The sequence below is a fragment of the Oncorhynchus mykiss genome, chromosome 8 (assembly GCF_013265735.2).
Source record: "Oncorhynchus mykiss isolate Arlee chromosome 8, USDA_OmykA_1.1, whole genome shotgun sequence".
NCBI classification, from domain to species: Eukaryota; Metazoa; Chordata; class Actinopteri; order Salmoniformes; family Salmonidae; genus Oncorhynchus; species Oncorhynchus mykiss.
The window spans coordinates 56,214,389-56,229,708 of record NC_048572.1 but is presented as its reverse complement, the minus strand read 5'-3'; the positions used below and the strand labels follow the sequence as shown (position 1 = coordinate 56,229,708).

Genomic DNA, 15,320 nt, shown 5'->3' with positions numbered 1-15,320 from the left:
GCTGCCTGTCTGCAGGATGCCGCCAAAGCTGCCAGTCTGCAAGGAGCCGCCAGAGCTGCCAGTCTGCAAGGAGCCGCCAGAGCTGCCAGTCTGCAAGGAGCCGCCAGAGCTGCCAGTCTGCAAGGAGCCGCCAGAGCTGCCAGTCTGCAAGGAGCCGCCAGAGCTGCCAGTCAGCATGGAGCAGCCAGGGCCGCCAGTCAGCATGGAGCAGCCAGGGCCGCCAGTCAGCATGGAGCAGCCAGTCAGCATGGAGCAGCCAGTCAGCATGGAGCAGCCAGAGCAGCCAGTCAGCATGGAGCAGCCAGAGCTGCCAGTCAGCATGGAGCAGCCAGTCAGCATGGAGCAGCCAGAGCTGCCAGTCAGCATGGAGCAGCCAGTCAGCATGGAGCAGCCAGAGCTACCAGTCATCATGGAGCAGCCAGTCAGCATGGAGCAGCCAGAGCTGCCAGTCGACCAGACTCTTCCAGAGCTGCCAGTCGACCAGACTCTTCCAGAGCTGCCAGTCGACCAGACTCTTCCAGAGCTGCCAGTCGACCAGACTCTTCCAGAGCTGCCAGTCGACCAGACTCTTCCAGAGCTGCCAGTCGACCAGACTCTTCCAGAGCTGCCAGTCGACCAGACTCTTCCAGAGCTGCCAGTCGACCAGACTCTTCCAGAGCTGCCAGTCGACCAGACTCTTCCAGATCTGCCAGTCGACCAGACTCTTCCAGATCTGCCAGTCGACCAGACTCTTCCAGATCTGCCAGTCGACCAGACTCTTCCAGATCTGCCAGTCGACCAGACTCTTCCAGATCTGCCAGTCGACCAGACTCTTCCAGATCTGCCAGTCAGCCAGGATCTGCCGAAACCACCAGCCAGCCAGGTAGATTCATCAACCTGCCTGAGCTTCCTCTCAGTCCCGAGCTGCCCCTCAGTCCCGATCTGCTCCTCAGTCCAGTGGGGTTCTGGGTGAGGACTACTAGGCCATGGTCGGCGGCGAGGGTGGACTATCCAGGGACGCGAGGAGAAGGGACTAAGACATTGATTGAGTGGGGTCCACGTCCCGCGCCGGAGCCGCCACCATGGACAGACGCCCACCCGGACCCTCCCTATTGTTTTGAGGTGCGTTCGGGAGTCCGCACCTTAGGGGGGGGGGGGTTCTGTCACACCCTGGTCAAAGTATTTTGTGTTTATCTTTATTTCTTTGGTCAGGCCAGGGTGTGGCATGGGTTTTTGTATGTGGTGTGTATTTATGGGGATTGTAGCTAGTGGGGTGTTCTAGCTAAGTCTATGGCTGTCTGAAGTGGTTCTCAATCAGAGGCAGGTGTTTATCGTTGTCTCTGATTGGGAACCATATTTAGGCAGCCATATTCTTTGAGTTTGTCGTGGGTGATTGTCCTTTGTGTCCTTAGTGTTAGTTTGCACCAGTTTAGGCTGTTTCGGTTTTCATTACGTTTATTATTTTGCACTGTTTGTATTTAGCTTCGTGTTGCTATAGTCAATAAACATGGATCGTAATCTACACGCCGCATTTTGGTCCGACTCTCCTTCTCACGAAGAAAACCGTTACACAACTGACCTGCCTAGTTAAATAGAGGTTAAATAAAAAATAAAACATTTATCAAACTCCTCTCTCTCTCTACTTTTCTCTCTACCTCTCTCTCTCCCTCTGCCTCTCTGTCTACCTCTCTCTCTCCCTCTCTCTACCTCTCTCTCTACCGCTCTCCCTTCCTTATTTCTGCCTCCTCTCTCTTTCTTTGCACCCTTTCTCAGGACACAGTTCTACTTGTTGGCACATATTGTTCACCCATTGGCAGTGGTATTTTGTTATCCTGTGTTAACTGAAGTGAGATTGATGATGGCTGAGCCATATCCCCAAGGTACTGTGGTAAAGGCTGCCTGTCTGTCCACACCAAAGTTATTGACAACCTTGTTAAAGATGAGCAATCATGGCTGTATAACATACATAATTAAAATACTGAGTTGTTTTGTATGCAAAAAAAGGGGGAAATTATATTACTTCATACTAATACAATTGCTCAAAGAAAGACAAGTAATATTTGTTTTTCTCAAAAAGGTAAGGGTCAAAATAATTGACAACCCTAAAGATTCTTATAAATAAAGTAGTCAAAAGTTTGGTATTTGTGACCCATTTCAGGAAACTAGGCGTATGTCACGGGTCACTACTTCACAGGAGAGCCATTTGAATGTAACCTTTTTTTAAATGATCAAAATGCGTTCTTTGGCAGAAATGCCATCTTGAACATGTGAACTTTCATGTGCCTTAATAACAAACTTGTATGCCATCTGTAAATACAAATACAATTGTTAAATTACGAGCCTAGTTGTTTTAGCCACAGAAAAAGTCATCAACCTTACCGCTAGCCATGATTGGCTGAACATGGCGAGATGACTTTGGATTGGTCTGCCGTATAGCACGCTTCTATCTATTTGAGCAGGTCAGTATGAGTAGGTAATCCTATCTAAAAATACTTGTAGTAAAACTGCATAAGTGTTGCTCTCCACTTTCTGGAAGACCGAGTTTTGAAATCTGTGGAATTATAGTATGATAGTTTAGGAGATGGAGAAAACACCTGTCTCCGGATTACATCTTCAACTAAGGGCAACCATGTCATCCGACAGGAAACATGTCTGTCCATGATGTATACGGGTAAGATAGTCTAGCTAGCTACATGTTCATATGTTACACATTTCTAATTTTGACAGAAAAGGGGTTTCATTTCAAGTTAAAGTGTACTGTTAGCTAGCTAACGTTAGCTGGCTGGCTCGCTAGGTAACGTTACGTGTATGATCTCATTATTCATATCTCAGAGCCATTTGCTTGGCTAGTTATAGCCTAATGTTAGCTAGCTAACATTGAACCTTGTTGGTTAGCTATCTGCAGATTTGTGCAGTGTAGTAATGTCATGAGTTGGGATTATGGTTCATTGTTTAGCTATCTACATGTCTTAACAAAAGACTCCACTATGCAAGCAACCATTTCAGGTGAGTTCAATTTCAGAGCACTCTCGTCTGAGTGTGCCAGAGCGCAGAATAACTGATGAATTTACGAACGCTCAACACCCGTTGAATATGGCTGGAGTCAGTAAACATTGGCAAAAAAAGCCAATTTGCCGTTTGTTTAAGTTTTGTTTCAGATCATTTTCTTCCAGCGGAATATGTTTTTAGGGCCTCTCGAGTGGCGCAGCAGTCTAAGGCATTGCATCACAGTGCTAGAGGCGTCACTACAGTTCAATCCCGGGCTGTATCACAACCTGCCGTGATCGGGAATCCCATAGGGCGGCGCACTATTGGCCCAGTGTCGTCCGGGTTAGGGGACGGTTTGGCCGGGGGGGGCTTTACTTGGCTCATTGTGCTCTAGCGACTCCTTGTGGCGGGCCGGGCGCCTGCAGGCTGACCTCGGTCGTCTGGTGAACGTTTCCCCTGACACATTGGTGCGGCTGGCTTCCCGGGTTAAGCGGGTGGATGTTAAGAAGTGCGGTTTGGTGGGGCATGTTTCGGAGGACGCGTAACGCAATGAGACAGGATCGAAATTGGGGAGAAAAAAGCTGTAAAAAAATGAATCAATATTTTTTTTTAACACTTCCCCATTAAATGTGGATGCTACCATAGTTACGGATAATCCTGAATGAATTGTGAAAAATTATGAGTTACAGAGGGACAAAGATCATAACCACAAGACATGCTATCCTCCCCTGTTATTGGTAAGAGTTTAGCATGTTAGCATGTCTTCGGGGTATGATTTTTGATCTTTTTTTATAGTGATTGGTGCCACTATTATTATAGTGACTCAATCTGTGTTTGTGATACTTGTATATGGCAATGTGATTAGCCTGAGGTAGCATTTGTCCGTTGAAACCATTAAAATCTGGGTGATGCACAGCATACTAAACAGCTATTTAACAGTGCAGGTCTTCTGCCCAACGAGAGCCTTTCTCTGTGGTTCTCTAAGTGTGAACTCTGTTCCACTGTGTGTGTATGTGATCATTAGTGTATACGTGTGCGAATACACTTATATTTGTGTGTGTGTGTGTGTGTGTCTGTGTTTGTGTGTCCACCAGAGTGGGTCGTGGGAGGGATGTGGGCGGCATGTGTTTTTAACAAGGCTGGCAGCGAAACACAAATGAGAAAGCCTGACTGGGGGAAGAAACTGGAATGTATATGGATGGGAAAAACTGAGTGATGGAGAGAACACAAGTGAAAGAGGGAGAATGGCTGATTTTATTGTCGTGTAATGTATTATTCAACATGGGATCATGCAAATAAAGCTTCTTTGAATTTGAATGGCAAGTGTGAATAAAAGTTAACAAATACACTGAGTGTACAAAACATTAGGAATAATTTTTAAGCCTTGAGACAATTGAGACATGGATTGTGTATGTGTGCCATTTAGAGGTTGAACAGGCAAGACAAAAGATTGAAGTGCCTTTGAACGGGGTATGGTAGTAGGTACCAGGTGCACCGGTTTGATTGCAATGCTGCTGGGTTTTTCACACTGAACAGTTTCCTGTGTGTATCAAGAACGGTCCACCACCCAAATTGACACAACTGTGGGAAGCTTTGGACTCAACATGGGCCAGCATCCCTGTGGAACGCTTTTGATACCTTGTAGAGTCCATGCCCCGACGAATTGAGGCTGTTCTGAGGGCAAAAGGTGCAACTCAATTTTTTTGGGGTGCACTCAGTGTATATGGCAAGAAACAGAAAATTAGAGATGACGGAGGGAGAGATGAAGGAGGGATAGGAATCGAGAGAAAGGAAGAGGAAGGGAGAGAGAGGCTAAACAGTGTAAATAGCTATGTCAACAGCTGGAGTAATGACAGAGGATTGACAGATCAGGGGAAGAAACAGCCTTTCATGTCCATAATGTGTAGGAATGTTGGAGAATGGGGTGCATCTGCAGTTTGCGAGAAGAAAGGAATAGGTGTGTGTGTGTGTGCATGCGTGCGTGCGTGCGTGCGTGCGTGCGCGCGTGTGTGTGTGTGTGTGTATAAAAAACACTAGTAAGCCTGTCCTGGAAGGCTAAGACTGTGTGTGTTTTAACAGATGATGCGGTAAGAACCTAATGTCCTCACAGAAGGGTGTGATGCTGGTCTGTGAAGCAGGCACACACACTCACACGCACACTCCTGTGACAGCTTATAAAAGACTTTGGGCTGCAAGTGTGTGCTGCAAGTGTGTGTGCAGCAACCAAAGCCCCTGGCCTGCGAGGACCTCTCTCAGCAATGTGGATGTAAAGTACTGCCTCCTGCACCAACCTCCCTTTAGGCCTCCCCTAACTCATCATACCCCTCCCACACGCCACACAAGCCCAGAGAGAGGTGTCCTCCTTGGGAGAGCTTTACATTTTTGATCCAGTGCAGCCTGCATGGGCCAATATGACATATGCTTCCCTTTGTCTCTTTTACAGGGTGGTGGGTGGTGCGGTGAGGCCCAGGAAGACCATCTCGTGGTGTTGAGGGACATTAAGTGCCACTGTATATCAACGGCTCCATAAAAAAAGAGCCTGTGCAGCAAGGCAATAGCTCTGATCCTCGGGCACATCGTCTACTTTTGATCTCGGGGGGGCTTTTGTTTCGGTTTTAACACAATACTTCAATGTGACTCCTGTATTGAGGGAAAGGCCCATCAAAGTGACTGGAGCAGAAGTAAAAGATGGTTTCCTTGCACTGAGCTGGAGAGGGATCTATCCGCGCAGAACAAAGCATAGATCGAATAGAGGAGGGGGGATAGAGTTTTGGAGGCTTTGTGGGCTATGCCTTCAGAGGAGAGGGAAAGGGAATAACAGGAGAATGAGAAGCACGACCATGGACAGCTCCTAGGCCTTCAGAGGAGAGTGAGAGGGAATCGCAGGAGAATGAGAAGCAGGACCATGGACAGCTCCTAGGCCTTGGGGAAGGCAATATGAAGGCATGGTTTTGTATGTAACTATGTACTGCTTTCTTTCTTGGGCCGAGGCTGTGATACCTTTAATTATATGTGTGTGTATACCGTGAGTGTATGCATATGTGTGTGTCTGCACTCAGTACACTATATATGTGTGTATATTCTGTGTGGGGGATGTAGTATCAGTGGACACACACACACACACACACACACACACACACACACACACACACACACACAGAGAGAGACAGAGAGAGAGATATGTTTATTGGACTGCTGATGGAGAAGCGTGCCACAGCCAGCCCCTCTCCCCGTGAGGATCACTAATTTGTTTTCTAAAATTAAAACTGACCTGGGGGCTGTGGTTAATGGCCACGGACATAACACATTAAAGTAGCACACGTCTCCAAAACCCACAAAACTAACTAATTTCAGTTATCTATATTTTCTCTATTCTTATCTATCTACATTTGAAGTCGGAAGTTTACATACACCTTAGCCAAATACATTTCAACTCAGTATTTCACAATTCCTGATATTTAATCCTAGTAAAAATTTACTGTCTTAGGTCAGTTAGGATCACCACTTTATTTTAAGAATGTGAAATGTCAGAATAATCGTAGAGAGACTGATTTATTTCAGCTTTCATTTCTTTCATCACATTCCCAGTGGGTCAGAAGTTTACAAACACTCAATTAGTATTTGTTAGCATTGCCTTTAAATTGTTTAACTTGGGTCAAACGTTTTGGGTAGCCGTCCACAAGCTTCCCACAATAAGTTGGATGAATTTTTGCCCATTCCTCCTGACAGAGCTGATGTAACTGAGTCAGGTTTGTAGGCCTCCTTGCTCGCACATGCTTTTTCAGTTCTGCCCACAAATTTTCTATGGCATTGAGGTCGGGGCTTTGTGATTGCCACTCCAATACCTTTGTTGTCCTTAAGCCATTTTGCCACAACTTTGGAAGTATGCTTGGGGTCATTGTCCATTTGGAAGACCCATTTGCGACCAAGCTTTAACTTTAACTGATGTCTTGAGATGTTGCTTCAATATATCCACATAATTTGTTTTTCTCATGATGCCATCTATTTTGTGAAGTGCACCAGTCCTTCCTTCAGCAAAGCACACCCACAACATGATGCTGCTACCTCCGTGCTTCATGGTTGGGATGGTGTTCTTCGGCTTGCAAGCCTCCCCCTTTTTCCTCCAAACATAACGATGGTCATTATGGCCAAACAGGTCTATTTTTGTTTCATCAGTCCAAAGGACATTTCTCCAAAAAGTACAGTCTTTGTCCCCATGTGAATTTGCAAACCGTAGTCTGGCTTTTTGGAGCACTGGTTTTGGAGCAGAGGCTTCTTCCTTGCGGAGCAGCCTTTCAGGTTATGTCAATATAGGACTCGTTTTTACTGTGGATATAGATACTTTTGTACCTGTTTCCTCCAGCATCTTCACAAGGTCATTTGCTGTTGTTCTGGGATTGATTTGCACTTTTCGCACCAAAGTACGTTCATCTCTAGGAGACAGAATGTGTCTCCTTCCTGAGTGGTATGACGGCTGCATGGTCCCATGGTGTTTATTCTTGCGTATTATTGTTTGTACAGATGAACGTGGTACCTTCAGGCGTTTGGAAATTGCGCCCAAGGATGAACCAGACTTGTGGAGGTCTACAATTTTTTTTCTGAGGTCTTGGCTGATTTCTTTTGATTTTCCCATGATGTCAAGCAAAGAGGCACTGAGTTTGAAGGTAGGCCTTGAATTGTGATACAGTGGATTATAAGTGAAATAATCTGCCTGTAAACAATTGTTGGAAAAATGACTGGTGTCATCCATAAAGTAGATGTCCTAACCGACTCGCCAAAATACAGTTTGTTAACAAGAAAGTTGTGGGGTGGTTGAAAAATAAGTATTAATGACTCCAACCTAAAAGTATGTAAACTTCCGACTTCAACTGTATGTTGTAGTCTTAATAACATCCACAGGCCTAGCCAGCGTAATGATATAATTGTGGTTCTAGTCTTTGTAAGATCTTAAATTCGTGCCACCTCCAGCAGTGAGCTCTGTTTTCAGATGGTAGCTTTTTAATAGGTCATTCCCTGTGGTTAGTTTCTGTAGCATAGCTTTTGTGCTGGGAGGTCAAAGTTTATTGTTAGCATTTCTGGAAGATGTACCAGCAAAGCAGCCGTAATCCCATGCTTATGTGTCATTAAATAATTTCCCTTGCATTGTCTTAGAATCTGAAAAAGATGTCATCCTGTGTGTGTGTGTGTGTCTCCCTCTCTCTCTGCGCCTATATGTGTGTGGCCACTGTCGGTGTGATTAAATGCTATTTCCTTGCTTTAGTTCACGCAGAGGTTACCTGCCAGGAGGCAGAGGCCTGTGATTAGCCTTGTGTCCTTACAGAGGGGGGATCCACACACAGTGCGGTGCCCCCTGCAGTGCTCATCATAATTTATGAGCACTGCAGGGGGCACAATGGTTCTGTCTCGTGTTTAAAGGGAAACAGGCCCAAGTCCCCTGGCGATCGTAAACTGCCAGGGTAAGAAGGCGGCAGATGGAGGAAATCAAGTCAAATCGCAGCATTGCTGTTAGAAAAGCCACCAAGTGCTACATTTGTGGTAGTGATTGGATTTTTTTTGGTTAAGGCCCATTTTGGGGATTTTGACACATTTGTTTAAATCATTTTAATCTGTAACTTTTAAGGGTCTATTACAAGATGAGTGTATGTATTCATCAGAGTGTTTCTCTGAATCTAAAGTGGAATTCTGTAAGAAATATTTTTGGGGTGTAACAAAATTGTATTTTCAAAGCAATTGGCTATGTGTATTGAGTGCATATTAAAGAATGGCGAACGATCGACCCAGGACAGAAAGAGTTGGATGTGGTTCAGCCGTGTTCCACGAGGAATTTAAAGGTCTAAGTAATGAAATGGGTTTGCCAGAGTGTGTGACACTGGTGGAGTGTGTGTGTCAGTGTGATGGTAGATACCTGTCCACAGGCCAGTCCCATGCCCCTTTCTCCCATTCCATGGGGACAGGAAAGGTTGAGCTCCAGTGCATCCGCCCCGGAGTCCTAGACAGAAAAACACACACACAACCATCAGCTGCGTCTGCATCGATGTCAATGGGACATTCAGAGACAATTCGACTTAAGAGTGGAGATTAGGGTTCTCCCTGATGTGATTTCTCTGTGATAAAAGGAAACAAGGGAACATCCCAGCTCGGTTCCCAAGAGTAGTTTTGAGTACATTTTACTGTGACATGTTAAAATCTTCGCATAGCATAAATGATGACTACCGAACATAACAGTTCTCAAGTACCTGTCATGCCATCTGCAAAGAGACAAGTAAAGAAACGACACGACACATCTACATTAGTACCAATGGCGACAGAAATAAAAAACACTGCATGCATGAGCACGGGGATACCGCAGAAAAACACATTTCAAAGACAGACTCAACTGAGATGCGAACCGAGCATTGCAAAGGGAAAACGAGAGCCTAACACCTTTTTAAAAAAAAAACACTCTTAAAATAGCTGTGGAAACTTGTTGTTGACACGTCAAAGAAGCTATAAAATAATGGTGCTGGTGGATGGGATGGGAGAGGAAAAATGGGTAGCGGTGGTTCATGGGAGGAAGGAGAGTAAGAAATAAGGCATTCAACAGGCAATTACACTGTGGAGAAGCGTTCTGACAATGAATCAAAATGGCGGAAGCATCGGTACGATTTCCAGAGACCCTTTATTTCTCAGTCCCATCCAGCATGCTTGCAGAATGTCAGGCCAGCACAATCTATGGCCTTCCTCACAACTGACAGCCATTAGAGAGCAAGAATGAATAATAAGGGTTTTAGCCGTTCTAAAGGAGAAGGGAGAGAGAGTGGTTGGATAGCTGGGTATAGCTATTTATCATAGTCAGCTTTCAGGAGAGGTGGGGTGGGGGGCATGTTGGTCGTATGGACCTCAAACTAAACTCCATGGTTAATTAAGCTAAATGGATGGGAGAGGGGAATGTAATTGAGCCAAAAAGCAGAGGAGAGAGGACAGTTTTCCTAAAAGGGGCTGGCGGATTTCCTAAAAGCGTGCTTTCATCTTTCTCTGTGGGGGAGGGCCTATTTTTGAAAACGGAGGGCAATGAGTAACAAAGTCTGTATACCTGTGGGTCATCGTTCAGGCAAACATAAAACATTGACTGTTCTTATGGACTTGCTCATGCCAAAAAGAATTGTGTGAAAGACAGCATTGCTGCATCATTTGATCGCCTGCCACCCCTAACATTTCCACATACACTAAGTCATTAATGTTGACTAGTTAGTACACCCTGTGGCCGTGAGCTCACCTGATTGCGCCAGTCAACGTAAATGTTATCAGACAGCCTTGGATAGTGCTAAACACTAGACATCAACATTCTAATAACCAAGACAATAGAAGGAAGGGAAGCGCTGCTAGGGTGCACAACAGTATGGCTTGGGAGATAGAAGGTGCTCTTTGGTAAAAGGGGTTAATTGGTCATCAAAAAACAAAGAGGACCAAGGCACTCCTCGTATCCTTTAAATGCTTTTATTTGTATGGCATGTCGAATGGAAATCGAGATTTTAGAACTCGTCTTCGTCAGGGAGTACAACGACTGCCTTGGTCCTACTCACATGTGACCTTGGCGTACAAAGACAGTTACCACTGAATTAACAAATGTTTCCCCATTGGCACAAGTGAGCCCTACTGTCTGGTGTCACACAGTACATCTACGTTGAGTTCTCTGAAAGGCTCCGATTCACTGCTCTTCATCTTTACGCATTAAGTTTAAGCTGTCCAGAATGATGGACGCTGTGTGTGTGTCTGTTTATGTTTGTCTGTGAGAGCAGGTGTATCTCATTTTGCCTGTGAACATCTCAGGGCTCTGCAGATACGCTCCACTTCAGAGCCAGAGACCTCAACACGCACGCCCGCATGCCCGCACGCACGCACACACACACACACACACACACACACACACACACACACACACACACACACACACACACACACACACAGCTCATTTATTAGGGCTGACGTTAACTTCGACAGAGTTTAAGTACCCCAGCTTGATCAAAGCTAAACTAGCCCTCACTATCGAAAATGTTATCACATCAAGGCTGCTTTGATAGACAATTAATCTGGGAAAATAAAAAGCTTTTTTGAATGAATTCAAGGCTGACATTAATAAAGGCCTCTTCAGTTGGAGAGACTCAAAGCTGAAAGACAGTTTGAGTAAGTCTTGTTGGAGAATATCTGTTTGAGGCCTGCTGGCAACAGTACAGCCCCTTACCAGCCCATAAGCTCTTGTGGTTAGCAACAGCCTCACCAGGAGTAAGAGTCTGGCCGTGATAGGCATAACTCACCTCTGTAGGATGTCAAGTGCTTTATAGCTAGCTAACAGTCCCATGTTGGAGGGAATCCATCCGTTACAGTTTTTCTCAATCACATACAAGCAATTGTTGGATCTGTGTTGAGACGTACAACGGAACGGCGATGATCAAATGCTCAAATACATTTTCAGAACTTCTGATCTTGCCTTAGTACCTGACTTGCATATCTTAGACCACATTTAGCAAAACTTGAAATACAAATGTTCTCGGTGAACACAAAATTCATTGTTAAGTGTTTGGTTCACAGAATATAAACACGTTGTTTTCACCAGAAGAGAAACGTGTGAAATTATGTTCTCTGTTTCCAGTGCAGTAGTATCAGTAAATGCTACTGCACAAAATTCTAAATCACCCCGTCAGTATCACACTATGTACAATATATGGAAAGATCTAGGCATTGGGGACTGTCTAATTGTTTGCATTTTTTATAATATTGGGGGCACGCAGAGATTGAAGTTGGGTTACTCCTAAGTCATCAGATTCAACACTGTGACCTTCTAAGCGTTACTTAGGTGTGGATTAAGGCCTGTACAGTGCCTTCGGAAAGTATTCAGATCCCTTGACTTTTTCCACATATTGTTACGTTACAGCCTTATTCTAAAATGTATTAAATGAAACAATTCCTCATCAATCTACACACAATACAGCCTAAACGAAAAAGCGAAAACAGGTTTTTAGAAATGTTTGCAAAAACAGAAATACATTATTTACATAAGTATTCCGACCCTCTGCCGTGAGACTCAAAATTGAGCTCAGGTGCATCCTGTTTCCATTGATCATCCTTGAGATGTTTCTACAACTTGATTGGAGTCCACCTGTGGTAAATTCAATTAATTGGATATTATTTGGAAAGGCACACACCTGTCTATATAAGGTCCCACAGTTGACAGTGCATGTCAGAGCAAAAACCAAGACATGACCAAGGAATTATCCATAGAGCTCCGAGACAGGATTGTGTCGAGGCACAGATTTGCAGAAGTGTACCAAAAAATGTCTGCAGCGTTGAAGGTCCCCAAAAACACAGTGGCCTCCATCATTCTTAAATGGAAGAAGTTAGAAACCACCAAGACTCTTCCTAGAGCTAGCCGTCCGTCCAAACTGAGCAATCGGGGGAGAAGGGCCTTGGTCAGGGAGGTGACAAAGAACCCGTTGGTCACTCTGACAGAGCTCCAGGGTTCTTCTGTGAATATGGGAGAACCTTACAGAAGGACTACCATCTCTGCAGCACTCCACTAATCAGGCTTTTATGGTAGAGTGACCAGACGAAAGCCACTCCTGAGTAAAAGGCAAATGACAGCCCGCTTGGAGTTTGCCAAAAGGCACGTAAAGACTATCAGACCGTGAGAAACAAGATTCTCTGGTCTGATGAATCCAAGAATTGAACTCTTTGGCCTGAATGCTAAGCGTCACGTCTGGAGAAAACCTGGAACCATCCCTACGGTTGTAATGGGTGTAGCTGGTGCAGAGGAGTTTGGCACAGGACAGCAGAGATGCGTAACACAAGTAACTTTACTCAAATATTCCAATAACATGTCGTAATACCGAGCCCACAATAACGGACCGAACATACATAAAACAATCACGCCCAAAAACCATGGGGAAAACAGAGGGTTACATAATAAACATGTAATTGGGGAATTGAGACAAGGTGTGTAAAACAAAGACAAAACAAATGGAAAATGAAGAGTGGATCGGCGATGGCTAGAAGGCCGGTGACGCCAACCACCAAACGCCGCCCGAACAAGGAGAGGCATACTAACTTTCTGTTTGGTCTGCTTGGACTGAAGAGATAAGTATGGTACATCTACATCTGTATTGCTTGCTGTTTCTGTATAAGCACTTTGTGACAACTGCTGATGTAAAAAGAGCTTAAAAATACATTTTGATTGATTGATTGAGTGATTGGTTGTGTTAATCTTGTTAAGACAACCAATCTTGGTCTTTCGATTAATGTACTTGCAATTTTTATTATATTATATGGTTTTGATGAATGTATTTATATTGAGAGAAATCAACAACATTTTGAAAACGCATTTACTGTTTTGCAAAAGGCCACAGAGTTCTATGTCTTGTGAACTCTGTTTGAAAATTGTCAACATTGTTCCAAAAAATGCTTTAATGAGATTGAGAAAAACTGTAAATGTGTGTCAAGTGTGCTACCTCTCCGGCCTCTAGGTCACTAGGCTGCTCGTTATGGCGCACACCTGTCACCATCGTTATGCGCACCTGCATGTCATTAGACTCACCTGGACTCCATCACTTCCCTGATTATCTTCCTTATATATGTCACTCCCTTTGTTTTCTTCCCCAGCCGTAATTGTTTCTGTTTCAGTTTCATGTCTGTGCGTTGTTCGTGTTTCTTGTTTTGTATTATGTTTTCATTTATTTATGAAATGATTCACTCACAGAACTTGCTTCCCGACTCCCAGTGCACACATTACAATGTGACTCGTGTCGTTTTAGGAAACTAGGCGTATGTTGCAAGTCATCACTTCACAGGAGAAGCACTTGAACATAACGTTAAAAAAAAAATCTAAAAGCGTTTTTCGTCAGAAATACATTCTGGAACATGTGAACTATCATGTGCCTTAACAAGAAACTTGTATGCTATCTGTAAATACAAATACAATTGTTAAATTGCGAGCCTAGTTGGTTTAGTCATGGAAAAAGTCAGGAACCTTCCCGCTAGCCATGATTGGCAGAGATAATGGATGGGCTGGACATGCCAAGAGATGAGGTCAGATTGGTCAGCCATGTAGCACGCTTTTGTTTATAACATGAGCTGGTCAGTATGTGTAGGTAATCCTTTCTAATGCAGCGTTTAAAAAAAGATATATCACATAGTAGAACTGCATAAGTGTTGCTCTAAACTTTCTGAAGGACCAAGTTTTATAATCAGTGGAATGCCCGGTGGAAATAGAGTGTGATAGCTAAGGAGATGGAGAAAATTCTGGCGTTTGATTGCAAATATGCAGAGGGATTCGGAAAGAGAACACAGAAGGCTGTTGTATGAAACCTGTCTCCAGATTATATCTTCAAACTAAGGACTACCATGGTATCCGTGACAGAGAGGAAGAAGTGTCCAGCCATGGAAGATAGTCTAGCTAGCTACATTTTCAGATATTATACATTTCTAATTTTGTCAGAAATTTGTTTTCATTTTAAGTTATTCAAGCATACTGTTAGCTGGCTGGCTCGCTAGCTAATGTTATGTGTATGAACTGTGTATTAATATTATTCGTATCTCAGAGCCATTTGCATTACTAGTCAGCCTAATATTAGCTTGCTAACATTGGTAAGCTACCTGCAGATTCATGCAGGGTAGTAATGTTATGAGTTGGGATTATGGTTAATTATTTAGCTAGCTATCTAGCTAGCTAACATTTTTATTTTTTATTTTTCCAGGTAAATTGACTTAAAAACACGTTCTCATTTACAGCAACGACCTGGGGAATAGTTACAGTGGAGAAGTCGGTGATGAACGAGCCAATTGTAAACTGGGGATTGAACCTGGAATGAACCTGGTTGGTTAGCTACCTGCAGCTTCATGCAATGTAGTAACGTTATGAGTTGGGATTATGGTTCATTCTTTAGCTAGCTAGCTAGCTAGCTACATGTTTAAACAAAAGACTCCACTATGCAAGTAACCAGTTCACTACACCTTCTGTATCCTGTGCATGTGACAAATAAACTTTGATTTTATTTGATGTAGTATATGTTTACCAGAGACAGTAATGTGAAGAACATGACCTGCACCAAAGTCAAATTAGGATATAACATTAGGCCAGAGAGTATCCAAGTTAAAAAAATTATCCGGAAGAATGTCCTGCTTTTGTTTCGTCACACTCACAACCATAAATTATTTTCTGTAATTGGCTCGTCATTAACTTGTAAATAATGATCTTTTGTGAGTTTATTTTCCTGTTATAATGAAGGCAAATGAGCGAAAGTGAAGATGTTGTCAGCTATATGATATGGTCATTATTTGAACTGGCAAGCCAGCTAACTTAACATTAGCTAGTTAACTAACAA

At 43.8% G+C, this 15,320-nt stretch overlaps 1 protein-coding gene across 1 annotated transcript in view; it reads right to left on the bottom strand.

Annotated features, from left to right (window-relative positions):
• LOC110530943 (dihydropyrimidine dehydrogenase [NADP(+)]) overlaps positions 1-15,320 on the bottom strand; it is a 136,242-nt gene that overhangs the window by 20,487 nt on the left and 100,435 nt on the right. The window contains exon 16 of the mRNA XM_036985742.1: positions 8,873-8,956. Within this exon, the coding sequence (XP_036841637.1) occupies positions 8,873-8,956 (84 nt within the window). The remainder of the gene's footprint in view (positions 1-8,872; positions 8,957-15,320) is intronic.